The sequence below is a fragment of the Cyclospora cayetanensis genome, unplaced genomic scaffold, assembly GCF_002999335.1.
Source record: "Cyclospora cayetanensis isolate NF1_C8 unplaced genomic scaffold, CcayRef3 CcayRef3_contig_118, whole genome shotgun sequence".
Taxonomy (NCBI): Eukaryota; Apicomplexa; class Conoidasida; order Eucoccidiorida; family Eimeriidae; genus Cyclospora; species Cyclospora cayetanensis.
Window position 1 is genome coordinate 13,331 of NW_020312057.1, and position 27,158 is coordinate 40,488.

Below are 27,158 nucleotides of genomic sequence, written 5' to 3' on the forward strand. Positions count from 1 at the left end.
GACAAGGGCCGTTGGAGCCTCTCAGAAGATTCCTCCTTGCTGCTGCGTCTCTCCAGGGGATGCAGCGGCAACAGCAGCCTCGGCGCGTGCTCCTGCTGAGCATGCGGATACTGCAGCTGCCGTAGTATCTGCAGCTGCTGAAGACAGCGCGGCGATCCTTCTGAACCGCTATCCGAAAGTGCCGATGAGAACGCCCCGAAATCCTCGAACGCAGTATCCTCTACAGTGTGTCGCTTGCTGCTGCTGCGAGGCTGCTGCTGCTTCTGCTGCTGCTTCTGCTGCTGCTGCTTCTGCTGCTGCTGCTTCTGCTGCTGCTTCTGCTGCTGCTGCGTTTTCTCCTGCTCCTCTCTAGAGAGGCCTCCAAGATCTGTCGAGCGTCTGCCATCCCCAGAAGCTGCCCCCTCCTGCTGCGCACTTGGAGACTCAGCGCTCGCCCTTGAGAATTCCTCCTTTTCAACCTCAGTCTTGAAACCGCGAAGCGGAGGAGCGTCAGAGGCTGACTCAGCTGCTGCTGCTGCTGCTGCAGTGGCTGTGGCTGTGGCTGCTGCTGCTGGAGGCGAATGAGGAGCCGGTGTAGGCGGAGGAAAGCTTTCCAATACTGCCATTTCTGGAGGGCTCACTGAGACGCTGTTGCTGCTCGGCACGCTGGTGGCTGCTGTCTCCGACACACCGGCTGAGGCTCCAAGGATCGCTCTCGAGAAGCTGCTGTCTGCGGCGGTCCCCAGATCTGCTTCCTCCGCAGGCTTGAATTCTCGGGAGTGGTTTCTGCTGCTGCTGTGCCGACCCTTTCTGCTGCTACTGCTGCGGTTGTTGCGTCTGCTCTTCGAGCTCGAACTGCCAACGCTGCTGGAAGGGAGCGCCGGGGCAGACGCTGCAGCGGCAGGTTCGGCTGCTGCTGGTTCTTGCTGCTGGCGAGGCACTGGCGCAGTCGGCTCGTCAGTCAACGAAAAAAGCATAAATTCATCTGCTGCTGAAGGCGGAGCAGCAAGAGGAGCACTGGCGGCACCCGGCGACAACAAATGGGGTGTACAGACAGTTGGTTTGCTGCTGGACTCCGTCGACCGCGTCGTGCATGCTAGGGAGGCCTCTTGCATCCCCTCTGGTGTTAAGGCTGCGATGCCTGACACTGCAGCGGCAGGAAGACTGCTTTCTTCTGCTTCGCCCTGAGTTCGTCCCCCCCCACTCTGCATTTGTTCCCCCCCATGCTGCTCCTGTTGCTGCGCCTGTTGTTGCTGCTGCTGTTCAAGTTGAGCCCGTACAGAATCGAATTGCTGCAGTGTAGTCGCCACAGAATCGAGAACCTGCATAAGACAAACCCCCGCCAACAAGTGCAGCAGCAGAAAAGTGCAGAAACGCCTTCCAACGCACCCCTCGCTTCATCCACAGGCAGAAGAAAACAACCACAAAATCCAGCAGATGCAGATGACACACACAAACAAGCACACACACAAACACACACACACACACACACACACACACAAACACACACACAAACACACACACACACACATACACACACACACACAAACACACACACAAACAAGCACAAACACACACACAAACACACCAACACACACAAACAAGCACAAACACACACACACGAACACACACAAACACACACACATACACACATACACACAACACGGCCATCCTCGCAGCGGCAGCAGATCGAGAAGCAGCAGCAGTGCCTGTAGACATGCATACCTTTGAAACCTCGGCAAATGCGTCCAACCGTCCCTCGTCGACAAGGTTTGCAGCATCGCGCTGCAGGAGTGCCTGTTGCTTCTCCAGCTCTTCTTTGCAAGACTGCAGCATGAGAAGGCTTTCAGGAGACGGTTGTTGCAGCAGTTCGTGCAGCAGCTCGAGGCTGGATAGCACCTCTGTGCAGCATACAAATGGCATGAGCAGGTCGAATGGGTGCTCTAATCGGCTCTTTTTCCGCGCATCTCGAACGACTTTCAGCAGCCTTTCAGCAGCAGAGTTTTGCCAAGAGGGCAGCAACAGGCACCGCGTTAATCCACCTCCGCGGCGTTGCCGAGACAGAGGCACATCGCCCTTCTAGACTCCAGAGGACGCGAGAATGAGAGCACTAACCAAGGATTCTCCCCACTCAAACACAAGCAAGCGTCTTCCCCCTAGGGGAGCACCAAGTGCTCGTTGAACAGCCCACGAACTTCCCGCTTCCATCCCCACACCGCCTTTTTCTCACCTGCAATACGCGTATCCACGCCTCCAGGAGAAGAGGCCAAATCCTGAGAGAGGGCAGATGTCTGCTGCGCTGAGCACGTGGGTGCCGCGAGCTGCTGCTGCAGCGGCAGCAGCTGAGGCTGCAGCAGGATGACTGCTGAAGCTCCGCAAATCAAGCGCACCTCCGCCTCCAGCAGCGGGGGAGCGCTCGCGATGCCTATGGCCTCTAAGACGCCAATGGCATGCTTGAACTCCTGCTGCACGCCTGCACCGTCCGCTGCGGCGGCAGCAGCCGCCGCTGCGGTGTACAGACACCTGGCGGCAATCGCGCCGCAGCAGCTCAGCTCCATGTCGCCCGTCCTCCTGGGGAAGAGCAGGCGGAGCCGCGACTCGGCTGCACGCAGCAGCTGCTGCTGCTGCTGCTGCTGCTTCCGTCGAGGCAGCGGGCGAGGAAACCTCAGCAGCAGCAGCAGCGAGAAGCTCTGCAGCCACTGCACCAACGGCAACGCAGCTGTACGTGCAGCAGACGCCCTCCTGCTGCCGCCACTCCGCGACAGGGCAGACTGCGGCGTGGGCGCTATGGGAAGCACTGCTGCGATGACGCGACAGTAGCTGGAGGCTTCGAGCAGCTGCAGCAGCAGCAGCAGACAGAGCACCTTGCTGTCGGAGCTAGCCCCCTGCTGCAGGAGCCGCTGCTGCAGCAGCTGCTCTACGACGGCGCGGGCGTTGCCGAGAGACTCGCAGGAAAACGCAACTGCCCCTGCTGCAGCAGCGGCAGCAGCCGCAGCAGCAACGCGATCTCGTCCAGCGTCGGCGCCATAGGAACGTGGCGAGGTGGCTGCGAGAGCCTGCAGCACACACATAGATAGACACCAAAAAAGTCTTGGCAGAATAATGTTGTGAACACTAAAGGGGATATGCGATTGGATAGGACGGGAAGAGGGGGAAGGGTGAGTGGGAAGAGAAAGGCACTTCTGCGAGTACTGAGACGGGTAGGAGGAGGCATTACTTGCTGTGCAGCTGTATCAGCATCTACGGTTGCTGGATTGGCGCTCAGCGTCTGGCGGAGCAGCGCTTGCAGTTCCTTCTGCTGCTGTTTCTGAGCAGAGGAACGCCACGAAAAAAAGCCCATTGTGTGCTGCCGCTGTTGCTCCTCCTCAGCCGCTGTACGTAGGGAGGGGGGGAGGGGTGATAGTAGCTGCGGCTAGGGGACTTGTTGGCGCTCTTGCTACCAGCTGTGTCTGCTGCTGCGGTTGCCGTTGCCACTGCTGCGCGGGGCAGTCCACCGAGGAGAACAGCTCCCTAGGGAGCTAGGCTCACTGCACCACACACTGCTCATTGAGGAGCTCTCAGTGCTTGGGAGCACTGAGGGGTGGATTAAACTGCCGTCAGCAGCAGCAGCTGGCGCTTCCGGCGTTCATTCACGCAGACACACCGCGCTGACGCGATGGTTCCCTCTGGATTCTTATGGTGTTGCGGTGTCTGCAGCCTTCTTTCTGCTGTAACTGTCTAATGCTGTGCTGCTGCTGCGGATGGGGGCGTTTAGCGGGTGCTGTGCTGGTACTACGAATGAGGGTGGTGACGGTGGTGCAGCTGTCCACACAAAAGTACGGCTTTTTCAGGCTGCTAAAGTCTCGAAGCAACTGACTCAATAAATACTTTTGAAACGTGGTCACTGCCGTTGCACTGCAGCTGCTGGCGCCGTTCTTGCGGCACTATTGCACATGCCTAAACGGCGAAGATGACGCGCTTCGCCGGCAGCAGCAGGTGTTTCTCTCGCGCAGTCCAATAGGCTGCAAATAGGCCTGTTGCTACCGGTGAGGCAGCTGCCACTGCAGCAGCAACAGATCTCGGCTCCAATCGATGATGAGCGTCCTGCTAGCACCTGCAGCCGCAGCAATCGGCAGCACCTGCTGTTGTTGTTGCTGCCCACGTGTCTGATTCCCAGTCCCTCTCCACTGGACAAAGAAGGACAAAACAATAGACTTGCATTCCCTAGAAAAAAAAGTATCAGACCCTGCTGCTGTCGCTGCGGCTGCCCCTGTGCATATCGGCAGCAGCTGCTGCTGTTGCTGCGCAGCAGCCCCCAGGGAGTAGCAGCAGCAAACACCAGCTGCCTGCAACAGCAGAGCCACCGTAGCAACAGCAACATCGCTTATTTTTTACTCCGCAAAGTCGTTTTTTATCTGCGGAAACCGTGCCGTTTGGACAGATTGCTTGCGTGTAGGTGGAAGACAGAGTACAACGGTACGGCCGCATCGCTCTTCCGCCCGCTGCGCAGTGCCGCTGCTGCCGACGAAGTAGAGGGGCCTGACGGACTGAGCAGCAAACGCGGCAAAGGCGTCTGATCTATCGCGAGAACCTATCCACACCTAAAGAATTCTCTGCCAAAGGCAGATCTTCATGAGTAGCACTGACAGCAAAAGCCGCAATAGCAGCGCTGGCACCACCTCACCGCCGCTGTCGGCACCAAGGATTTGAATGGAATACGCAGTCTTGTACGAGCGTCACAGTGGACAGCACAGAGGGCCTTGGAGTGTGACTGCCCCAAAATGAATCTGCTAGAGCAGCAGCGATGCGTGAACATCTGGAAGCTGGACACCGCGCGCTGCCGTTCATATCAGAGGAGGGTCGCATGACACAGGATGAAGCAAAACGCAGAATTGGTAGGAAAGCATTGAAGAAGCCTGAGTTTCGGGAAAAATCTCGAGATGCGGAGCTTTTGAATTGGAGTACAGCTGCGCGTTGCCAGCAGCACTTTTTTTGTACGTGATATTGAGCCTGTGCAAACTGCAGCTCGAAGGATGACTAAAGCACTTGCGTTTTCGACTTGCCAAGCTCCTAGGCGTGTAGCGGTCGGCAGGGGCACCCTTCACCGAAATACATGCTAATCTCCGGATAAGGGCAGTCTGGAAGAAGAATGCCTATGGAGAAGAGGAGCGCGTGGAGGGTCTTCGCCGAACTGCGTCTCCAAGCCACTACGCGTTCGCGTCCTTCAAAGTTCATCGTCTCCTATGAGGAAGTCAAGCAGCATTCCAACGAGGTAAACGTTGAGACTGTTACCAATCATGAGCCTGTACTGCTGCTTCTCGCCGTGCTGCTGCCTCGGCTGCTCCCTCGCCTCTTCTGCATCCGTGAAAGCGAACCAGGAGGGGAAACCGTGGAGCCTTAGCTGCTCCCTGACGGAGAAAAAGCGGCAGCGCGTTTCGGGTGAAAGCAGATCGTGCAATTCTACAGTGCGTTTTTGCGGATTTTTGTGTGAAGCGTGTTGAGTCTCTCCCTCGCCTTGGCGGTGCATCAGCAGCTCCTGCAGGTCGTCAATCAGAAGGATACTGCCGTACTGCGCAAGGCCGCTCTTCCCGTAGTTGCGCGTGAAGCAGCTGCTGCGAGCGCTTGTGCGTGTCACGAGGTCAACAATGTGCCACGCCTTCTTCTTCTGCTTGAGTTTGAGCTCCAGAGCAGAAAGCTGCTCATGGTTGTGCGCCTGCGGATGAAGGAGTAGTGATACGGCTTCCCCCACAACAGTGGAGGCTTCACGAGATGCAGGGGGCATAGAGGAAGGCGCCTCAAAAGGCGCCTTGTCATGGCTGCCCATGAGTAGCTCACTGCTAGTGCAGTCATTGCTCTTCCCCTTGCAATATATGGGTGCACCAGAGTCGCCCCCACTGGTTGTATCCCCACTAGTCACATTGCAGCGTGGGGGTAAATCATGCTCCAAAAACGCTTCAAGGGGCCATATAGGACAGCAGAAAAACGCCTGAGAGGAATACAACCCCGGTATGCCGTGCAAAACTACCGGCCGGCGCCTTCTTGCATCCAACGCAGCAGCAGCGGGAGATGCATCGCGCGCTTCTCCGGGTGTAGGCGGTTGAATAGACGCACTGGCAGCCTCATTGTAAGGCGCAATCGCCCGCAGCCACTGTGCATAGGCGCTGTCTCTGGGGTGGTGCTTGCGCGCGAGCACGAAGCACCTGCTACGGCAGTTAGGCAGGCCAAAGTGTAGGGGGTTCAACAGCAGCACGAAGACGCACTCGTATCCGTGAAGATCTATGAGCGTCTGCATTAGCAACTCGTAGGCCTCGCTCTTCTCGAACCCCCCCACATTCTCGAGCAGCAAGAAACGTGGCAGTGCCGGAGGCGGCAGCTCCTGCAACACTTTCAGCAACTGCAGGAACGATGCGCATCGCGCATCCCTAAAATCCTGCTTAAGACCCCTGCGCGCGAAGGGTTGACACGGGGGAGCCAACACCCATAGGGAGGCTCCTGCGTTCTCGTAAAAGGAAAGGGGCAGGCGCTCTATGCCCACAGAAAGGCATACGGGGTCCCCCTCTGCTCTGCTATGCAAGCCCTTTTTACGCGCTTTCTGTTGCAGGCGGTCGTTGTGTGGCTGCTGCTCCGCCTGCTGCCGGCAAAAATTGCGGCGATACACGGCACAGGCCGTGTCGCTTACATCCACAGCCGCCACTACTTCAAAGGGAATGTTCTTGCATCTGTGGCTCTCCACGGCGCGTGCAGAGGCGGCTGCGCACTGCCCCTCAGTTGGTGATGCGTCTGCTTGTGCTTCTGCTGCTGTAGTATGTGGCCGCGAATCCAACAGCGGATGCACACAGTACGAGCTGCCGTCAAGGGGGATGTTGTCGGCCGTAAGGGCCTCAAAAGCCTGAGCTGCAGCTCCATCGACAACTATTGCAGGTGCCTCCGCCGCTACAGAATCCTCGGGCTTTCGTCGTGCAACGCGAGGGGGGGTTGTGAGACCGCACATGCAGGTGCAACGGTCTGCTGCGGCGACCTCCACCTCTGCACTCTGCCCAGGCACGGAGCTCTTGATAAGAGGCCTCGGAATGCCCCCGCAGCAGCACCGGTCAAGTGTAAGGCCCCTCTGCCTGCGGAAGGCCCTTAACTTCTGGGCGTGCAGGAGGGCGCAGTGCATGCCGCCAATCCCGCTGTACAACTCCAGCACGCGCAGGGGTTCTCTTGCCATCATGAATTGCGTCGAAGGCAAGCAGGAATGAAAAATGCACATCTAAGCAGAGTACATGCACAAGCACGACGCGTAGTTGGGGTGTCAAATTTTAGCCTATACACCCAAGTGGCCCCTGGTTCTACGCCACCGCTCCATGACCTGCAGGAGCACCCACATAATTAACTGTGGACATATTTGGCTGTGCAGCTGCAAGCAGCAGGGAAGTGCGAGCACAGCGAAAACCCCGCGTTTAGAGGAAGTAAGAATGACCTTCCAAGGCCAGCCACCTGATGTCCCCTTAAACACCCAACAAGAAATCCACAAAGGGTCAGGGGTTCCACCAACCCCCCCAGTGAAAGTATACCTACAAATACCTACAGAAGAACTTAAAACGGGAACAAACCCGTGAGAAGACTGGGGGCTTCCAAAGCCGTAAGCGCGTCACAGGGGGCCCTGGGCGTAGGGCCTCCTGCTTCCCCACATGACCACCATCGACGATCCAGCACCCTCCCAGGTTTAGAGGAACCTCCAGGCTGAAACTGGTATCAAGAATCCGCTTAATTTATCTTTACCATGCAAAAACATAACTTGTCTAGAAAAAACGACGCATGGGTAAAGAAAACGAGTAGGAAAAAGGAACTCCGAGACCGGGAATTGAACCCGGGTCTTCCGCGTGACAGGCGGAAATACTAGCCACTATACTATCCCGGACTGACAGCATAGGTGACACGCAAGGAAGGTTGCCGCTTACGTACCGTGTAGAGGCAAAAAATATGCCGTGCTGAGGATAGCAAATAAACGTTGCTACCAAGACGGCGAGCAGGCATATTCTCGATAGCCTCTGTAAAAAGTCTCGCCGAAGTTGCCTCTTTTGGGGTGCGTCCACTCGGGTCTCTCGACAACAGGAAGACGCTAAATAATACAAGCTGTTGCAGTGGACTCAAGCTTCACCTCTTTTTCTGTTCATGTGCTCATACTCATTGTAAGCCTCTAAGCAGAACTTTGCCTGATAGGGGTAGCTTATGGATCCTGTCTATGCGGCATCGCCCCAAATGGCAGATACCCTGACGCACAGTCATGCAATTCCTGCCCGGTTTATCCGTACATTCACCTGAGTTTCAGCAGGCTCCACACGTCAGTGTCCTAGGGCGGCTAGCAGCCTCGGAGTTGTGTTTGCCACTGCCGGGACCACTGGTGTAGACTGCGGATGAGGCACGCCTCCACCAAGCTACGCTCGATTACTTCCGACTGTCGTGTTCTCGTTTCCAACTGGCGTGTTCATCATTAATCGTGTGAAGATAGCATGCCTATCAACTCGCACTTTGTACCAGGTCTGCCTATGGGATGTTGACTCTGTGAAACAAGCTCAGCATGGCAAAAAAGATGCCGAAGTAGCTGAGGCCGAGAGCTTATGTAAGATCAGAATTCCGTATCCAGGAGGATGAAGCATGTACGCCCACAGTGCTGGCAGTGAGAAATCTGATTTGTGCCAACCAGTTGATGGCCGTAATGCTGTGCCTCACCTATCGAATTCGCGCAGTCTCGTCAAAATTGCATGCGCTCAATCATAAACATTGTGTTGAACTGACGGCTGTAGTCTTTTGAATGCACGGGGGGTCCTTAGTCGTAGGACTGCTAGGTTTTAACTAAAAATGAAAGGTGATGGGAGTTCGAGCGGCTGGGGAACTGCTTGTATCAGAAGGTCCCTTAGCTTTGAGAACCGTGTAAGAAGTTTGCGCAGACCGCGAGTTGCACCTACATGGGCTCTGCCACAGAACATTCTAGGCTTCACGAGGGTGCTATATGGGTCGGCTGGTAGCCGGTTGCTTGGAGGAAACGTCTGGCTGTTGAGAATCCGAAAATTTTCAATATACTGGTAGAAAAGGTTTACAGAGCCTAATGAACTTCATAGACAGGCCTTTGCATAGGTTATTTGTCACCGCAGGTTTCTACGATACCACATGTGTTTGAAGAAAGTGTGCTGGTCCTCATAACTCATTAAAGTACTGCTGGATTTGCGTTGCCAGGTGGAGGGCACGCAACCCGTAAATAACCAAAAGACAGGAATGTCGTTTTTTTGCATTGTGGCACTAATCTATAACGGCAAGATAGCATCGGAGGTTTGTCGCTTCATTCTCCCATTGGTAATTCTCGATTGTGACGGCACGTGTTACTTGTTTGCTATGCACATCGAGGTTGCCATCAATGGAGAACTCGATGGCATAGCACATCACTATTCTCTAGGGATTGTCTTATTCACCGCGCACTGGGAAACAACTGGCCGCGTTACACTTTGGGGCAGCATATGCGTGGAGGAAACAGCTTCATGGATGTGTCACCTTTAAGCGAATTCGCCTCCATGGTAACTCCCGCAGCCCGCCTTGCTCCACAACTTCGAGTTGCAAGTGCGAAAAGGGAGTGCAACACCTCTCGTTCTGATCCCCTTCGCCCACACAGCACACAATTAAAACGGAAAATGGAGAATCCTTAAGTATTCAGAGACGAAATTGGCCTTTTCACCACTTGTATATGTGGGCAGACACCGCTGGACTCGATGGGCGTGCATTTCGTCAACTCATGGAGCTTGTAAGTCCTGGACACAGCCTGAGGGCCTTGCCGAGCCACACACTCCGCATGCACATTGCTCAGCTGAAAAAGATAGACGCGATATTTTCGACCTGCATGCAAGTTGGGCGCTCCCTGTCACAGACCGTGAGGATAGGAAGGCCCAACGCAAGTGTGCGAAGTGTCGGAGGCGCGTGAGCCCGCAAGCCGCATGCCAGCCATATGTGAAATAGCGAAGGGCAGTTGAGTCTGCCTGAAGAACAGGAAGCGTTGGGAGAGCGACGATGCATGTGCAGACTTTCCTGCAACCCTTACGTGGCTGCTGGCTGTGTAAGCGCTTTGTGAGGGTGCGCGCTTAATTCCCCGTATGGGCAGATCCGCAGCAGACGTATCCCTGTGCGCTCTAGATAGGCCCCTATAAAACTCTTTGACCAAGGCCTAAAGCCCGCAGATCCGAGTGCGGAGAGGCTATATCGAGTGTTGACGCTGCTAGAGCAGCTGCTACCGGTGCTCTCCCCCGGCCCTAGCCTGTTGATCTCGAGTGCCCCTACCGGACTAGGCAGTAGCACTGCACAAGTGCCTCTTCCAATCATGATGACCTCGCGAAAGTTCAGAATTTCAGGATGCATGGGGAGCTGCTTTTGCAAACGATACTAACGCACAAATCCCGCAGTCCTACGCACAGGGACGCTAAACTACCTCTATTCCCTGCAGGGAAGCAGCAATCGTTATCCGAAGAATGAGCATTAGAAGCAGCTACAGTAGCAGCAGAGGTGCCACCAGCACCCAACATCCGAATGACGTGAAGATTTAACGTGGACTCTTGATCCCCCTAAGGAATCAAACGGGAAAAGCTCTAACACCCTAGGGTGCGTGCCCGTGAAAGCAGTTTGGGACGTTTCTACGTCCAGTCCCACTTGTGTTTACTTTGATCTGAAGTGCTGACAAACACACAGCCAAGAGTCTCCCCCTCTCTTAACATGTTGCGCCGCTGCCGCTGCTGCTGCTGCTGCTGCTGCTGCTGCCTCCAGCAGTGCCTTTGCGGACGGGGGTCATAAAATACTTGGAAAGCAGTGCTTGCACCCCTCCGCGGCTGCTGGCAGGCGTCCCACCTTGCAGTTCCTGTTGGCTTACCTGTCGTGCCAGTTGCTGCTGCTGCTGCTCCCGCGGTGAGCTGCTTCCTGCATGCAGACTTGGTGATGCAGGTACCACAGTCCTTGAAGGGTTCGCTTGCTGAGCGTCGGACTGCCGCTGTTTCTCTGGTTGCCGATTCCTTTGCTGCTGCTGTCTCCCTGCCGCGTAAAGCGGGGTGCCCATTATCTCTCTGCCAGCGGCTGCACTGCTGCTTCTGTCGTTGCTACTCCCGCGACTGGTGTTGGGAGCTCGACGGCTGCCAGTTCGTGCACGGGAGTTCTGAGGCGAAATCTCAGTGCAGCTGTCGCTGTCCGCACTGCTGCTGCTGCTGTCCGCACTGCTGCTGCTGCTGCTGCTGCTGCTGCTGCTGCTGCTTGTACTGCTGCTGCTGCTGCTCGTGCGGACAATGAAGCCATCCAGATCTGAGGAATCATCACTGCAACTCTCCACGCCGCTTGATGTTCTTCGTCGTAGCCTTCTTGCAGGCCTCCCCCGAAGTAGCCTTCTGCCAATGCTGCTGCCAACAGTCGTATTCGTGGCATCAGGTGCGACCGGACTCAGCCTTGCACTGCCAGTGTACTCGAATACCCCAAAATTAACTCGACTGCTGCTGCTGCTGCTGCTGCTGCTGCTGCTGCTGTTGCTGCTGCTACCACAAGTAGAACTGCTGCTGCTGATACTGCTGTTGGCAGGGGGCGTGGTTTCGGCTACCTTTTTGAGTCGCTTGTGCGCTTTAGGCTGAAGAGCAGCTGCAGAGGCTGAGCTCCTGGTGCTGCTGGTGGTACATCGCCGTCTCCTACGCTGCGGTCGGCCTTGTTGCCGCCTCTGTTGCCGTCCCTGCCGCCTTTGTGGACGGTGCTGCTGCAGCGTGCCTCTGTGCTGCTGGCACCTGCTGCAGCGCCAGTCCCCTGCAGGAATAGCCGCCAGGGGCGGTGCAAGGCAATAGATGTGGAAGGCATCATCGCAGTCATCACAGAGGAGCAGACGCCCCCAGTCATCGTCTCTGCCGCAGATTTCACAGCCTCCAAAGGACCGCTGCTCCGATTCGGAGTCTGAGTTCAGTCGGCGTGGCTGCTGCTGAGGGAGAGGCACTTCCTCCATGAGCTGCAAGCCTATAAGGCAGGGGTGTTCTGAGCCTGCAGGTGTTTCTGCAGAGTCTCCTGGAGCTCGCCTCGCGTCGCGTACGCCCTCAACCTTGCAAGGAGAAATATGCGCCTGTTGCTGCTGAGCTTGCTCCTGCTGTTCGATCGCTTCCGCCTTTGCGACTTCCGGGGAACCCTTGAAAGGTGGTCCCTTGCCACCGCTGCTGCTGCTGCTGCTGCTGTCAGAAGCAGCAGCTGCAGCAGCAGTAGGAGCTGCAGCAGCAGTAGGAGCTGCAACAGAAGCAGCAGCTGCAGCAGCAGTAGGAGCGCTGACTCGCCGTCTGACAATGGTCGTGAACGAGGCTGCACAGAGGGGGCACCTGCTGCTGATGGACGCCCACCTGTGAAAGCGCAGCAACAGCAGCAGTAGCATGCACAAACCGCGGACGCTATTAGGCACTTGGCGAATACACGCACTCTACAAGACAGCAGGCAAGAGAGGGAGAAAGGGGGGAAGGAGGGAAAGGGGCGAGGCGCAGCGTAGCGCAGCGAGTGCAGCCGCAGAAGTGCCCAAGGGCCGTGGGAACTGACTTGTATAGGCATGCAAAGCAAAAGAGGTGAGAGCAGGTAGGAAGAGACGCTATTTCCTGCTGCAACAACAGCAACTCGCTGCAAATAACGCAGACTTCATCTCGCAAGTCCACCCGCAGCACTGCAGCGGCTGCAGATCCCCAGCCAGCCAACTTCCTGCTGCTGCTGCTACCAGCACCGCTGCCGCTGCTTCTCCTTTTCTGCTCGCGCTTGAGAGCGATCTCCGCAGTCTTTTCTGCTGCACTTGACTCAGCTGCTGCAGCGGAGTCGAGGCTCCCAGAAGCCACTGCATCCTGCAAACAAACACCAACCCTCCGTCACAATGAATGCACAGACTTTTGAGATGCAACCGCAACAAAAGCCAAGCCTCCCACACACCAAAACAACAACAACAGTAACACACGTACCACCGCACTAGCAGCATCCAGAAGATCTAGGATATCCTCCCCCCACTCCACACGCAACCATGAAAAGTCTTGGTGCTGTTCTTGTGGTTGCTGGTGTTGCAATAATCTGTCGGCAGGAGAACCTGCAGAGAGGCGTTGCGGTGTCGATGGCATCCGAGGCACAAGTTGCGGTTGCTGTTGCTGCTGTTGCTGCTGTTGCTGCTGTTGCTGCTGTTGCTGCTGTTGCTGTTGCTGCTGTTGCTGCTGAACGTGAATCCCCCATTGGCGTAGCGATTGCTGGCACTGCATTTGCTGCTGTGGATATTTCGTCTGTCGGCTTTGTTGCAGAAACCTCCGATGAGGGGCGGGAGGCGTTGAGGGATTTGCACAACGCAACGATCCACAGAGGGGTTGTTTGCTCTGTCCAGGAACGAGGCTGCTGCTGCTGCTGCTGCTGCTGCTGCTGCTGCTGCTGCTGCTGCTGCTGCTGCTGCTACAGCCTTGTGGCAAGAGGATTTCCCATGCTCTTCGAGGCCGCGTCCAGGGGAGTTGCGCCGCTGCAGGTGGCTGCTGCTCAGGATGCCACCATTGCCACCGTCGTTGCACTTGCTGCTGTTGCATTTGTTGCACTTGTTGCACTTGTTGGTGTTGTTGGTGCATGTGCTGCTGTTGCTGCTGCGGAGGCTTCCCCTGCTGTTTATGCGGCAGCAGGTGTTGCTGCTGAGGCTGCAAATTCTCGCGCTGCAGGTCCCCGTGCTGCTGCTGCTGCTGCTGTTGATGATGCTGCCGTTGTTGCAGTGGCAGCCTCTGCGGTGTCCCTGTTAGCTGCTGCTGCTGCTGTTGCTGCTGTTGCTGCTGCTGCTGTTGCTGTTGCTGTTGCTGTTGATGATGCTGCCGTTGTTGCAGTGGCAGCCTCTGCGGCGTCCCTGTTAGCTGCTGCTGTTGTTGTTGCTGCTGTTGCTGCTGTTGCTGTTGCTGCTGTTGTTGCTGTTGATGATGCTGCCGTTGTTGCAGTGGCAGCCTCTGCGGTGTCCCTGTTAGCTGCTGCTGCTGCTGTTGCTGCTGTTGCTGCTGCAGCTGCTGCTGTTGCTGCTGTTGCTGCTGCAGCACAAAGGATGATCTCAAAGCTCCATCGTGGTCGCGCCTAGGGCCACACCAGAAGTTGCTGTTTTTGTTGTTGTGATGGCGAGCGACAGCATCCAACAGTGCAAGGGGAGGTTCTTTATCTCTGGCAGCGGCATAGAACTGCTGCTGCTGCTGCTGGATATGAGACGGCACACCACACTGTGCTGCCCCCGCTGCATCTTTAGGGCTCTGCTGGAGGCCTTGTTGTTGTTGTTGCTGCTGCTGCTGTTGCTGCTGCTGTTGCTGCTCCTGAGTTGTATTGGCTGCTGCTTCTTTGGGAAGCAAACCCATAGCAGCAGCCGCTTCAGTGCAGCGCAACATCCGCGAGGCTACCGTGCTTGCTGCGCTGCTGCTGCTGACAATACAGCTGTTCTGCAGTGGTGTTCGCCTGAGGGTGTATATCGAAGCGAGAGACTTCGGGGAAGCCTGCTGCTGCAGCGCCATGAGGAGCTGCGCATCAGAGCTGCTGCTGCCGTCAGTCATGGATCATGAGACGCTGCTGCTTTTGCTGCTACTGCCGTTGCTGCTGCTGAGCGCCTCATGAAGCGAGCAGCAGTGTACACCCGAGAAGGCACAGCAGCGACGTCCTACTGGTCCTGGTGTATTGCAGCGCTGCAACAGCAGCAGCGCCATCGGCACTGCCGTTGCAGTTGCAGCAGTGCTGCAGAAGGGGCCTGATGCTTTTTCCACTAACTCTGCTACTCCCCCCGATTGCACTGTTGCTCCATAATACACCCCCCCCGCCTTATCTCTTCAGCAGTCGTGTCTTGTGCTTTCCCACTCCTCAGACTGCACTGGAGCTCTGCGTGGGTATTTGGCCTGCAGCTGTCGACGCTTGACGCGGCTTCTCACAGCCTCCTGCCTCCGCAAAAAGACTGCTGCTCAGGCGGAAATCGAAGAACAGGCGGGTGACAAGGCTTCAGGAAAAAACGCCCTTTCAGCTGCTAATCCCCACATGCAAATCGATGAAGGCTCCAGGATCTTCAAAAATTAGCAGCTGAAAATCAGCCCGTTTCTTGAGAAGGAAAACCGCATTGGGAGTCGCCATGCCAGACGTCTGGGTGGTGTTGAGGTTGCTGCGGTAGCTGAGATGCATGCATGCATGTATGTATGCATCTCAGCTGTAGCCATGGCTGGAAGGAGAGGCCTTCCGCCATTAGGAAAAGGCATTTCGTTGACATATGTACGATATGCTGCTGGCTCACTGCCTAATCATTCATTGGAGCCTGAGAGGGAATTGCGTTCATTGCAGCTGTTCCTTCAGCAGCTGATGTGTGGCGTTGCATGCATCGGTGTCGTAGCCTCTGGCTTTCAGTGGCACCCCAGGATCAAGACAACAGTGTCCTACGCATTCCTGCTGTCCAGACACTCCTCCACTCCATCTCCCGCTCAGTGCTGCCGCAGCTGGTGTCTGAAGTGCTGCATCCTGTATAGCGGTAGGCTAGTAGCAGCAGCGAGCGAGCAACGAGGACGTTCGCCTTCATAAGGCGGACAGAGTGAAAAGCTTTAACTGCTCCTGCTGCTGTTTAGGGTCATCTCCTGACGCTGGTGAACCGAGGCAACAACACCTCCAGCGTCTTTACTGCCTTCCTCTGTCCACCTAACTCCCAAGATAAGCGCAGGATCCTGTTGTTGCTCCTTCTGCGTCTCGTTTGCTGTTGCAAGCGCAATGTCGGAAACGAGGGGTGAGCGAGCACTATCTCCAGTAGTAGTAGCAGCAGCAACAACAACCACCTCTTGAACCTTGGTCCTTCAGCAGCATATGCAGTATAGCGAAGGATCAGGCTGCGCATCCCGTAGAAACTGCATTAGCCGCATTTATTCGTGGGATTCGCAGCACCTGCGCTTCGGGGCAAACCACGCGTGTGCGTACGTGGCTTATTCAGGCGGCTTCTCCCCTTTGACGGGGATGAGGCCTCTCGCTGCTGGCAGCACCGAGCGTTGCAGCAGTACCAGCCATGGCAACAGCAAGAAGAAGAGTCATCACCATCACAAGAAGCGGCATCGAAGCAGCAAGCATGGCTACCGCAGCAGCAGCAGTAGCAGTAGCAGCAGCAGTAGCAGCAGCAGCAGCGAAGGCGAGCAGGGAGAGGAGCTGCCCTTCTTCATGATGGACGCCACTATTCGTGCGGCAGTTGCCGAGAGAAAAAAGCAGCAGAAGCAGCAGAAGAAGGAAGCAAAGCGACAGCAAAAGGCAGCCAAGAAAGCAGCCAAGAAAGAGGCCAAGCGGAAGAAGAAACTCCGGAAGAAGCGAACACGAGAGGAAGCCTCATCAGACGATGCAGCCAGCAGCAATCCTAAGAAACACAAGAAAAATCGGAAGGCAGGAGACACAAGCGGAGTCGACAGCGATGCAACTCGCAGGAGTTGAGAGCCTGCTTTCTTCTTCCCCTTCCCCTCCCCATTCCCCCCGCGGATTTGTAAACATGCCTGTGGGGTAGTAGTGTTATTTATGGCTCTTGCTTTGGCATGCAAGCTATGGGGCTGCATGCATGCTGTGCGGAGGCTGTTGAATGTACTGGCAGTAGGCATTTTTTGGAGCACTGGGAACGAAGCCAGCAACCAGACTGCCGCGCAACGGCCACTACCTCCTGGAAGCTGCAGTAGAGGCGGCTGCCTGGCTAGTCAGTAAGTTAGATAGCTAGCTAGTTAACTAACTTGCCAGCCTCGGCTCTACGTTGCTGCCAAGGGCTGCACGGCAGTTGCTGCTCCACATGCGCACGAGAGGCGCCTTGCGCGGCTTCGCTGCATGCGATCGCTGCGGCATCGGCTGCGGCGACAGTTGCTGTTGCTGCTGCACATCTACTAATAGCTGTTCCTATAAAATACTGCATGGCCGTTGGCTACGCCATTACTGAGTGTTCGCTCGAGTTGCAGGGGTTCGCTGCTGCAAGGGCAAGCCAGCTGCTGCAGCACACGCCCATGCTCACCGGGTAGCCGCAGCGCTAGCTGCGGCTGCCGCCACTCGAGCCGAGCGTAGTGGGCGGAGAGAGTTCCATAGAGACATGGGAATCCATGCATGCATGTTTCGCATGCAGTAGCGGAGAGCGAAGAAGGGGCCGCCTGCCCGCCGACTTTGCGCACAACGAGCAGCGGCTGTGGCGGCGGCAGAAGACACCCGCATGCAAGAGAGCGTTCGCGGGGTGAAGGGGAGGAAGTTCGCAGATTGAGATTTGCGTAGTTGTATATTCTTCGGTTTGCCGGCAGGCGTGTGATGCTCAGGAGGTCGTTGACCTTTATGAGGGGTGCTGCAGCTACATTTCTCGAAGGGCGCTTGGCACTTTCCTGGGATTTTTACCTCGTCCTCTTGGCTGCTTTGCACCCTATGGAGCTGCCGCAAAGGCGGTTGCTTCTGCATGCGTTGCTGTTCTCTCGCGCAAACCCTTCAAAGCCAGCAAACAGCCCCATTGCTCCTGCGGCAAGTTGCCTCTGGTTGCTGTAGAACCGAAGCGACAGCAGCGTATGTACAGCACACAGGGGGAGTTTTATCGATTCCTCCGACCAGCAGGCAGCTGGCGTGTGGGACGGAGGAAACAAGCAACAGTGCTTGCTTGCATACATGCATGCAAGCCACACACGCACACTAGTGAACCTTCAGGTCCCTCGAGTGTAGGACGCCGGTGCAGAGCACGGCAACCACAGGCAGTAGAGGCAGTGGGGTGATTTATTTCGTACGGAAAAGGCACGTTGGGGGCAAATCATAGACAGTCAAGCATACATATACATGTATACATAGATGTATGTACTCGCTTTTTCCACACGGAAGCTGTGGCGAATGCAATGCGATGAAAGGCACACACTAAGCACACAGCGTAGAATGCATTCCCACGCAAACATCTCCGCATGCGACGAGAGAGGAGGAGGCTGCAAATCTTCGTGTACCGCGTGTAGACAGGCATACGTATGTATGGCAAGAACGCCCCATAAGTGCGACCGAGGGGCGTGATATCTTCCACGGACGTGCAGCTAGGTATGCGCGCGTACAATACAGATGACTACACGCATTTCTGCTATGCAGGGTGCTACTGCAGACCCTACAGAGAGGTGACTGGAGGAAAGAAAGCCACGGCATGGTGCTTTCGGGATGCAGGACATATTTCCATTGAAGGTCATGCCATCCACAGCTCGAGGCATCCGCTATCATGCTGCATGGTAGACGTGTACACATGCAGGTGTATGTACAGCAATATATGTAAGCCATTGCACAAATGCATGTCCAGAAAGCCTTGCAGACGCAGGGCTACACATTTTGGCGTCCCGCGAGCAGAAGAATGCGCCTGCTTGCCTTGTGGCGCATGCAGCATGTGTATGCATTTGTGTGCATGCATTTGTGGGTGTGCATTTGTGTGCATGCATTTGTGGGTATGCATTTGTGTTGTGTGAGTGGAAGGCGCAGGGAAGAAAGAGCTGGGAAGAAGCAAGGGAGAGGTGGGGGGCGGGAAGAAGAATTCTGAGTCTGTAGGTATTAGAAGTGGAGCGTCTTTCTTTCGGGCAGCTTTAGGCGTGTAGCGTGATGCGTGTGCAGCTGTTGCTGCTGGTGGCAGTGCCGGTGCTGCTGCTGCTGTCTCTTGAGGCCTTAATAAGTGGACCCCTTAAGCAGCTAGGGCGTGCCACTCTCCCCTTACGAAACGTCTGATGAGCGTCATGGGGTCGAGGAGCATTAAAAAGAGGGACATGGGAGAGGTGCCTGCGTTATTTGAGTCCTTGTTGTTGCTGCTGTTGCCAGTGCTGCTGCTGCTGCTGCTCAGCTCTCCTGTAAGGGGGGGGCGACGTGCAGACATGTATGCGGAGTCCTCTGTCATGTTTTCAGAGGCGTAGTTTGGGGGTGTAGCTGCTGGCCAGGGGTCCTCGTGAGCGTCGCTCGAATAAGGGGTGGGGGGCGAGGCAGGGAGATAGCCGTATCCGTTTGCTCCTGAGTACACGCCAGTTGCAAGGCTGTCGGCTGCCGCGGACGGGGCAGCGTTTGCTGCTGCTGATGCTCCTGCAGCACTTCCGATCACGGAAGCTGGGGAGGGAATAGCCGCAGCAAGGCCGCCTAGCGATGGCACGCTACTGCTCGCAGAGCCGCCGGTTTGACTAAGAACGCGCTGCTGGTGATCTTCGTATTGCTGCCTCTGCCAAGCGGCAAAGGCCTGAACGAGGGGAGAATCAATGCCTAAGTCCTTCTGGTTCAGCGCCTGCACCAACTCTACTGCCGCCTTCGCATTCACTATCCCCCCCCCCGCCACTAGCTTCTCCAAAGATGCCAACGGTGTCGCAGTCGCTAAGAGGACCTCTCGCACTTCGGCAGCCGTCATCGAGGGGCGTTCCGCCCATATGAGGGCTGCAATGCCTGTGCATGCCAACCACGTACATGCATGCACACATGTGCTTTGAGCATATATATATATATACATATATATATATGCTCAAAGCACAGACATGTAGACAGACAGACAGGTAGACAGACAGGCAGGTAGACAGACATGCACACACAGACATACACCACACACAGACACATACATACATGCATACATACATATATACATATATACATAACACACACACACATACATACATAATACGCATACATACATACACACATAACACACATACACACATACACACATACACACATACATAATACACATACATAAATCCATCCATCCATCCATACTTACATACATAATACACACATCCATACATCCATACATCCATACATATATCCACAGCGAGCAGCGAAACGAAGGCCAAGCGCAACGCAGGCGACTTGAAGAAGACTGAAAGAAACTCTAATACATGCCATCACCGTTGGTGGTGGTGCTGCTAAGATCTTCCATGCAGAAAGCAGCGCAGAAGGACACGCCCGTCGAGGGCTGCATGCAGGAATACGGCGAGCCAAAGCCTAGGACTGCAACAGATGCTATACATATATATGTATTCATACACACCCATGCATAGATATAAGGATGAAAACGTAAAACATGCATGCCCAGGAGCTGCAGAGGAGCTTTCTCACCCGACACGAGCGGTGTAGCCATAGACGTGCCGCTTTTGTAACCGTATTTATCTCCGAATTGTCGGCCTGGAAGGGTGGAGATAATATCCGTTCCAGGAGCCGCGAGATCGACGTTGTACTGTCCTGCGTTCATGTACCACCCACAGCAGCCTAACCCGCACAGAGGGAACCGCCTCAATAATAGCCAAACACGCACTGCACTGCATGCAGGCAGTGCCTGCAGTGCTTGGTCTGAGGGGCCGTATTATGTAGGCATGTCGCCGGGCAGCAAGCAAGCGAAGAGGAGGAGGAGAAAAAAAGGTGGTTCAGAATGCTGCTGCTGCCGCTGCCGCTGCCGCTGCTGCCGCTTTTGCCCGCTTGCCGCCACTCTCCTACGGCGTTTGTCTCAGGGCAGGCAGGCAGAGCAAACCAGGGGTGTCTACAAGCTCCCTAAATGTTCACACCGCGATGAAGCACCCATATTCTTCCCCCCCCTCCCCTTCCCCCCCTACAAACTCTGTACGCAGCAGGAAGCGCAGAACGAGGAACAGTAGCCTCCTCGGACGGACCGTAGTTAGAAGAAGTCGATAGTCTTCCAGTAGGTGCCAGATTTGCAACCCGCAACATATTTCTAAAGCCTGCGCCTGTCCGCCAGTCATAACCCCAATTAGGAGGAAAATCTTTTGCCCTGAGCGAAGTGCACCAGCAGAAAACGCACAACTGAAGACAACGCACAACTGAAGAAAACGCACAACTGAAGACAACGCAACTGCAACAAAAAGCCTTTTCACCCCTGCATCTGCGTCTGCCCCTCATGACGCCGCTCCGCTTCCCTCCCCTTTCTCCCCTCCTTCTTCCCTTCGCCCTCCCTCTTCAGCAAAGCCTGGCGGAGCAGTGCCCCTAGAGACTTCGCAGCAGCAGCGTCGGCGAGAGTGCGATGGGCTCAGCCAAAAGGCCGCTCACGAGCTGTTGTCAGCACCAGCGTTGTCTACGGCTGCGACAAAGAGCTGCCCTTTAGCCTCAGCCTGCTCCAGAGCCAAGCGGAGCGCCTCCGAACGGAAGGAAAAACCCCAAGAATTGGTGCTTACACGGGCACCCATCTGGAGAGAGTACGCGATGGCTTCCACAGCCGCGCTGCTTCGCTTTTCAAACTTCAGCGGCATCAGCTTCACACGCCAGTTCGCCCCTCCATGGCAACAGCGCAAACAACCACACCAAACAAACCCAGTGCCAGCGGCAGCAGCGGCAGCGGCAGCAGCACCACAGCCTTATTACGCTGGGTGCATCTGGCAAATGCAGAGGAGGAGAAGAAGAAGCAACAACAGCAGTAGCAGAGGAAGAAACAGCAACAAGAGCAGCTACAGCAAGAGCAGCAGCGACAAGAGCAGCAACAACAGCGGCAGCAACAAGAGCAGCAGCAACAAGAGCAGCAGCGACAAGAGCAGCAGCAACAAGAGCAACAACAGCAGTAACGGAGGAAGAAACAGCTACAGCAGCAGCAACAAGAGCAACAAGAGCAACAAGCGCAACAACAGCAGCAGCAGAGGAAGAAACAGCTACAGCAGCAGCAACAAGAGCAGCAGCAACAAGAGCAACAAGAGCAACAAGAGCAGCAAGAGCAGCAAGAGCAACAAGAGCAGCAAGAGCAACAAGAGCAGCAGCAACACGATCAGAAGCCACTAAAGAAAGCCAGAACAGAATATCCCCAAGGCGGAGCTGTGCCGCAGGCACACAGTGCAAACGCAGCACTGCAGAGCTTCCACAGGGAGCTCAGTCACCCCCAACAACAGCAGCAACACCACTGGAAGTGGGGAGGCCACTGCAGGAGACAAGCGATCAGTGCCTTACCGACAACGCCAATACCATTGTTTGCCGAAGCTGCGACAATGCCGCTCACGTGAGTGCCGTGCCCATGTTCATCCATGGGATCTGCACTGCCCTTCTCGAAGTCATAGCCGTGATAGTCATCTACATATCCATTTTCTACACAGATATACACATACACATGCACACATACATATATATATATATAGATGTACACATAAAGATGTACATACACCTATATACACACACATGTATATACATGTGTACACATAAAGATGTACATACACCTATATACACACACACATGTATACAGATGTACACATAAAGATGTACATACACCTATATACACACACACATGTACACAGATGTGCACATAAAGATGTACATACACATACCAACTCACATATATATACAGACGTACACATAAAGATGTACATACACATACAGACTCACATATATACATACAGATGTACACATAAAGATGTACATACACATACCAACTCACATATATATACAGACGTACACATAAAGATGTACATACACATACAGACTCACATATATACATACAGATGTACACATAAAGATGTTCCTACACATACACACACATATGTACACGTACATACACATACCTATACAGATTCACACATACCTATACAGATGCACATAAAGACACACATATATACATGTATAGACACATATCTATACAGATACACACATACACAGAGCGAAATCTCTTTGTGCAGACGAACCACCTCGTGCACACCGAGGGCAACTCTATGCAGAACTGCACAAAACACTGCACAGAAAGTATTCGGCAAAGGCGGCTGGCATAGGCGCGATGCGGTGTCATCATTCTTGAGGACCACCTAGGGGATATTGGAGCCTTAGCCGTAGGCAACAACGCCACAACAGGCGTGTTGGCAAGGCTAGTGCCTGCCTGCCTGTATGTGCCTGTGTGTGTGTGCCTGTGTGTGTGTGCCTGTGTGCGTGTGCCTGTGCGTGTGTATGTACACTCAACAGGAGCGGCAGCAAAGCTGCCCAGAGGAGCAGGCGGTTGCTGACCATCATCGTCTATGCCGTTATTGGGAATCTCCCTGTAGTTCTTCCAGAGGCGTCCCTTGAGATCCTCGTGGGTGTAGTCAACCCCTGTGTCTATCACTGCAACAATAATGTTTTCAGCTTTCTTTTTCGAAGCTGCTAGTCCAGCAGCAACGGCTTCCCGCTGCTGCTGCCTGCTCCTATACACGAGCCGCCACGCATCCGTCATATTGCAGCCGAGGCTGGGGTGTGTAAGGGCCCACTGCCGACTAAAAAACAGGTCGTTTGGAGTTGCATGCGCATCGCTCAGAAACGCCTCGCGCTGCTCGAGTGTGTGTTCATCTTCCGCTTCTTCTTCCTCCCCCAAAGCTGCGGCAATCGCAGCTTCTCTGGATGCAGTGTCTGCAGCGGCAATCGCAGCTTCTGTGGATGCAGTGTCTGCAGCGGCAATCGCAGCTCCTCTGGATGCGGTGTCTGCAGCGGCAATCGCAGCTTCTTTGGATGCAGTGTCTGCTGCGGCAATTGTAGCTTCTTTGGATGCAGTGTCTGCTGTGGCTGCCCTTTGCTTCGCGTCTGCCGGCACTTTTCTGGAAAGAGAAAGAGACGCTTGCCTCTTCCCAGAAGACCCCCCCGCCTCCGCCATCAGCAGCCCTTTTTCTAAGGAGCGCAAATCCCCAGATGATGCGATTTTCGCATCACTACTGGCCTCAAGACGTCGCTCAATGTTGCCTCCATATTCCATTTCTTCCGGTGTCGCAACTAGTGTCTTGGGAAGCTGTAGTTGCTTCGTGTACACCTCCGCCAGAGGCTCAGGGCCTAGCTGCGAAGCAGGTAATTGCTGCTGCGTTGCTGTGGAAGAAGCGTCCGCATCGATTTGCAGCTCTCCCTTCGTCTTGGATCCTTTCTGTTGCCGGGATGCATTCTTGCGCTGTGCCTGTTGCTTTTCGTGTGTCGGCTTCTCGGAGTGTTGCTGCGCCTTCACTTTGTGGTTCTTCGAAGATGCCGCCTCTCGCGGCTCTCGGCTTGGCTTACTCTTCTGGGGTCGCTCGTAATCCTTGCCGCCGCTGTTGACACTTGCTTCCTTTTTCGTGTGCGCCTTCTTTTCTGCCTGGAGCGACTTGACCTCGAGCTGCTTCTGCTTCCTTGCCGCAGCCTTCTCTGCCCGTTGCTGCTGCTGCTTGGCTTTGGAGCTGCTGCTAGCAGTGCCCGTTGTCGCGCTGCTCCGACTGCTTGCGCTTAGGCCTGGAAGGCTGTCGTCTTCCTCCATCAGCCGTCTATGAGCTGCAGCGTCAAACCGAAAAGGCTCTCTGGATACTGCCACTTCCACGTCGTTCTCCATCCTTGCGTCTCCCACCACTGCCGCTGCACTCGCCGCTGCAGCCACAAACGGTCTTGGACTGCCGTCTCTTATTTGCACTTCTGAGTCGGCCTCAATGAGCCACGCCGCGGGGGATCGCATCCATATGCTTTTGACTGTCTCTCTTATCTGCGCCTCCGAGGAATCTGGACTGAAATCGATGACCACCAGTCCTACCTCTGGCAACACCTTGATGTTTCCCACCAGCTGCTGCCGCTGCAGCTCATCCCCGTGGATGGCTGCCTTGCCCATCGCTTCAGCCTCTGCCCGCGTGCTGATGCGATGGCCTTCTGGGCTATTTCTGTCTTTGCTGTTTGCGCTGCTCTCGGAGCGGCGCTGCAGCAGCTGTTCGAAGTCTCTGTCCGAAGAATGCAAATCCGTAACTCCAATGAGAATGCGACCATTCGGATAACCTGGGGACCGAGAGGCCTCCACAGACCTGCAACAACGACAAAAAGCCAAGCGTGCGAGGTGGAGACGCGAGAAAAACACGTGACACGCTGGAGTTGTAGCAGCAGCATGCAAGAATGACGAAAACACACGACCGAGGATCTGCAGCATCAGGACCACTTTGGCCGAAACAGAGAGAAAGAGAGACAGGAAGAGAGAGAAGAGAGGAAGCATGGGAACACAGAACAAAAGAATGAACGATACTGAGCTTCAAGAGGGGGCTGCACCCCTCGAACATCCAGTTTAGAAACTTTGGAAGCTTTCGGATCATCAGCAAGAACGAATGCGGCCTCGTCGTACCGAGCAATAGCCGCGCTTTGTCGATCTATCTGCTCGGGGTCGAGGGAAAAAAGCTGATCGATTTGCCTTTCAAGTTCTTCCTCAGTCATTCCATGATCCGTCCTCCTATCTAGGAAAGACTGCGGCACCTTCAAGTACCCACCCCGTTTCTGACTGTATGGACGCCGCATCAGGTAAGGCGCCGACAAAATTTCTGCTTCTGATTCGTCTCTTGCTTCCAATGATGCGTTTTCCAGGGAACCTGATTCGGGGCCAGCCGGGTGTGTGTGACCTCTGAACGCTGTTGATGAGCCTTCTGATGCTGTTGATGAGCCTGCTGATGCTGGTGATGAGCCTGCTGATGCTGTCGATGAGCCTGCTGATGCTGTTGATGAGCCTGCTGATGCTGTTGATGAGCCTGCTGATGCTGTTGATGAGCCTGCTGATGCTGTTGATGAACCTGCCTGTGTGGTTGGTGAACCTGCCGCTGCACTGCTTTTCTGTGCATGGGAGTCAGCCTTCGGCGCTTCCCTTGTATCTGATGTGACTGTACCTGGTGAATGGGTATTGAGTGGACTTTCCGTCTCGAGGCGCTCAGCAGATTCACCATGAGCGTCCGCAGCCGACCCTGGTGCTTCTTGAGTCGGCGAGATACCTGGCGTATTTGTGTTCGCGGGAGGCGCTGCTGAGGAGCTGCTCTCATTGCTCTCGCTGCCTCCAGCCTCAGTCTGGCCGTCCTGCCCAGGGAACCTGTTGTCTGCATAGCCACCAAGGAGGTGGGGGTAGACGGCTTTCGCAGGGTTGCGGGTGCGTGGCTGCAGGTCCATCACGCTCAGTAGGAGCGCAGCTGCTACCACAGCACGTAGTAGTGGTAGCAGCACATGCTGCTGCCTCCGCCGGGTGTACAGCATCTGCTGCCGGCTGATTCGGTGAAGCTGTGATGCTGCTGCTGGTGCTGCTGCGGCAGAGTACCTCGAACGGAAGCCTTGCGCGCGGATGGACTGCAAATGAGCACATCCATAGAGACCCTTTGGGCTATGGAAAAAAGGGGCGGAAGCCCTGGCTGCAACAAGAACTGCGATGTGGCGAGGCTCACTGCCTATCCCAGCTACGCTACCTACTGCTCGTTCAGGTGTTCTTGCTTCCGCCGGAGCAGTTTTCGCTAAAAACCCTTTAGAAATAACCGGACAACCCCACTCAGCGAATTCATCGCAGGAGGGGGAAACGGAAAGGTTCTGGGGTTGTGTCGAGACCGCTCTGCTGCGTCCACTCAGGGTCACCTGCTCAGGCGGAGTTGCAGCATTAGCCGCTGCCGCAGCTGCTGTTGCTGGTATTGGAGCGCCTATGGATGCTTGTCTTTTAGAAATAATGAGTGAAAATTGCACAGCTCAGTAATTAGGAAGAAATTCGAATCGTTACGCCGACACAATTTATCATTTCTTCGGTATTTCATTGCTAGCGCGTTGTCTGCAGGAGCTGGCGACCGCACTTCGCCTTTCGCGCCCGGACGCTGAGACCTTCATGTGTGTTTATTAAAGTCATTGCTGCCTGAAGTCGTTTGGCAGCGTGAATGCTGGCTCAGCCTTTTTGTGACGTCACCGCGTATACAGCGACAATTGTTTCCGACTGGCGTCGCGTGCAGGGAAAAGCTTTGTCGGGCAGTAGCGGGGCGAGGTTGGTGGCTGGACCGGCAGAAGACCACCACCAACCAAGCCCTCCGGCAGCAAAGCTTACAGAATTAGGGGGATACGGCATGCAGGAGACTGCAAGCTAGCTTTGAGCAACCCTAGGGCCAAGAAGGGAGTCCCAAGCAAGCGACAGAAAGCTGCAAGGCTCTTAGTGAAAACCCCCGGGTTCAACCTTGGACCCAAAGACATTTCAGCACGAAGGCTTTCCGTTTTTATGGGGCTTTCTCGTGGGGGCTCGCAGCATGCAGGGGTAGCCCGCCTCTCAAACCACCACAGCCACCGGCAGCGCACAAGGGCCGTGTTACATAGATGTTCTGAAGTTCCAAGCCAGAAAGAACTAGGCTGATGCAATGCGGGTGGCATCAAATGCCCTTGCTGTGTGGCCTCAGGTGTCCGTCATTTTAGCGCAACATCTAGTGTTCATGCTGCAGTTGCCTTTAGAAGCACGATGCTGGGCCGCCAAGTAGGACTGCAGCTCTCTTGATGGAAAGTGGCACTCCAGTTCGGGCTGC

At 55.2% G+C, this 27,158-nt stretch overlaps 4 protein-coding genes and 1 non-coding gene across 5 annotated transcripts; all 5 read right to left on the reverse strand.

Annotated features, from left to right (window-relative positions):
* Window positions 1-116: 116 nt before the first annotated feature.
* Window positions 117-4,446, reverse strand: LOC113147011 (AF4/FMR2 family member 4-like; the record flags this gene model as incomplete). Its single annotated transcript, XM_026336079.1, has 4 exons — window positions 4,354-4,446; window positions 4,098-4,145; window positions 921-1,238; window positions 117-734 (listed from the first exon to the last, which is right to left on the reverse strand). Coding segments are annotated over exons 1-4 (1,077 nt in total), but the record flags the coding sequence as incomplete, so codon positions are not given.
* Window positions 4,447-5,182: 736 nt separating this feature from the next.
* LOC113147016 (tRNA (cytosine-5-)-methyltransferase-like) lies at window positions 5,183-7,168 on the reverse strand. The gene has a single exon (XM_026336090.1). It carries the CDS (start codon window positions 7,166-7,168, stop codon window positions 5,183-5,185), a length of 1,986 nt encoding a protein of 661 aa, XP_026191875.1.
* Window positions 7,169-7,789: 621 nt separating this feature from the next.
* Trnad-guc lies at window positions 7,790-7,861 on the reverse strand. The gene has a single exon. It is a non-coding gene; the product is annotated as a tRNA-Asp (tRNA).
* A 4,100-nt stretch (window positions 7,862-11,961) lies between these two features.
* LOC34619500 (Holliday junction resolvase MOC1, chloroplastic) lies at window positions 11,962-16,565 on the reverse strand. The gene is made up of 11 exons (XM_026336100.1): window positions 16,464-16,565; window positions 15,588-15,767; window positions 15,318-15,474; window positions 15,084-15,241; window positions 14,189-14,260; window positions 13,663-13,791; window positions 13,156-13,260; window positions 12,733-12,815; window positions 12,523-12,690; window positions 12,182-12,332; window positions 11,962-11,997 (listed from the first exon to the last, which is right to left on the reverse strand). Exons 1-11 carry the CDS (start codon window positions 16,563-16,565, stop codon window positions 11,962-11,964), a joined length of 1,341 nt encoding a protein of 446 aa, XP_026191885.1.
* A 394-nt stretch (window positions 16,566-16,959) lies between these two features.
* On the reverse strand, window positions 16,960-25,975 carry LOC113147024. Its single transcript, XM_026336109.1, has 10 exons — window positions 25,720-25,975; window positions 25,293-25,586; window positions 24,980-25,178; window positions 22,897-24,668; window positions 21,859-21,993; window positions 20,974-21,196; window positions 20,580-20,698; window positions 20,032-20,154; window positions 18,772-19,365; window positions 16,960-17,402 (listed from the first exon to the last, which is right to left on the reverse strand). The coding sequence occupies exons 1-10, from the start codon at window positions 25,973-25,975 to the stop codon at window positions 16,960-16,962; spliced, it is 4,158 nt and encodes a 1,385-aa protein (XP_026191894.1).
* Window positions 25,976-27,158: the final 1,183 nt, after the last annotated feature.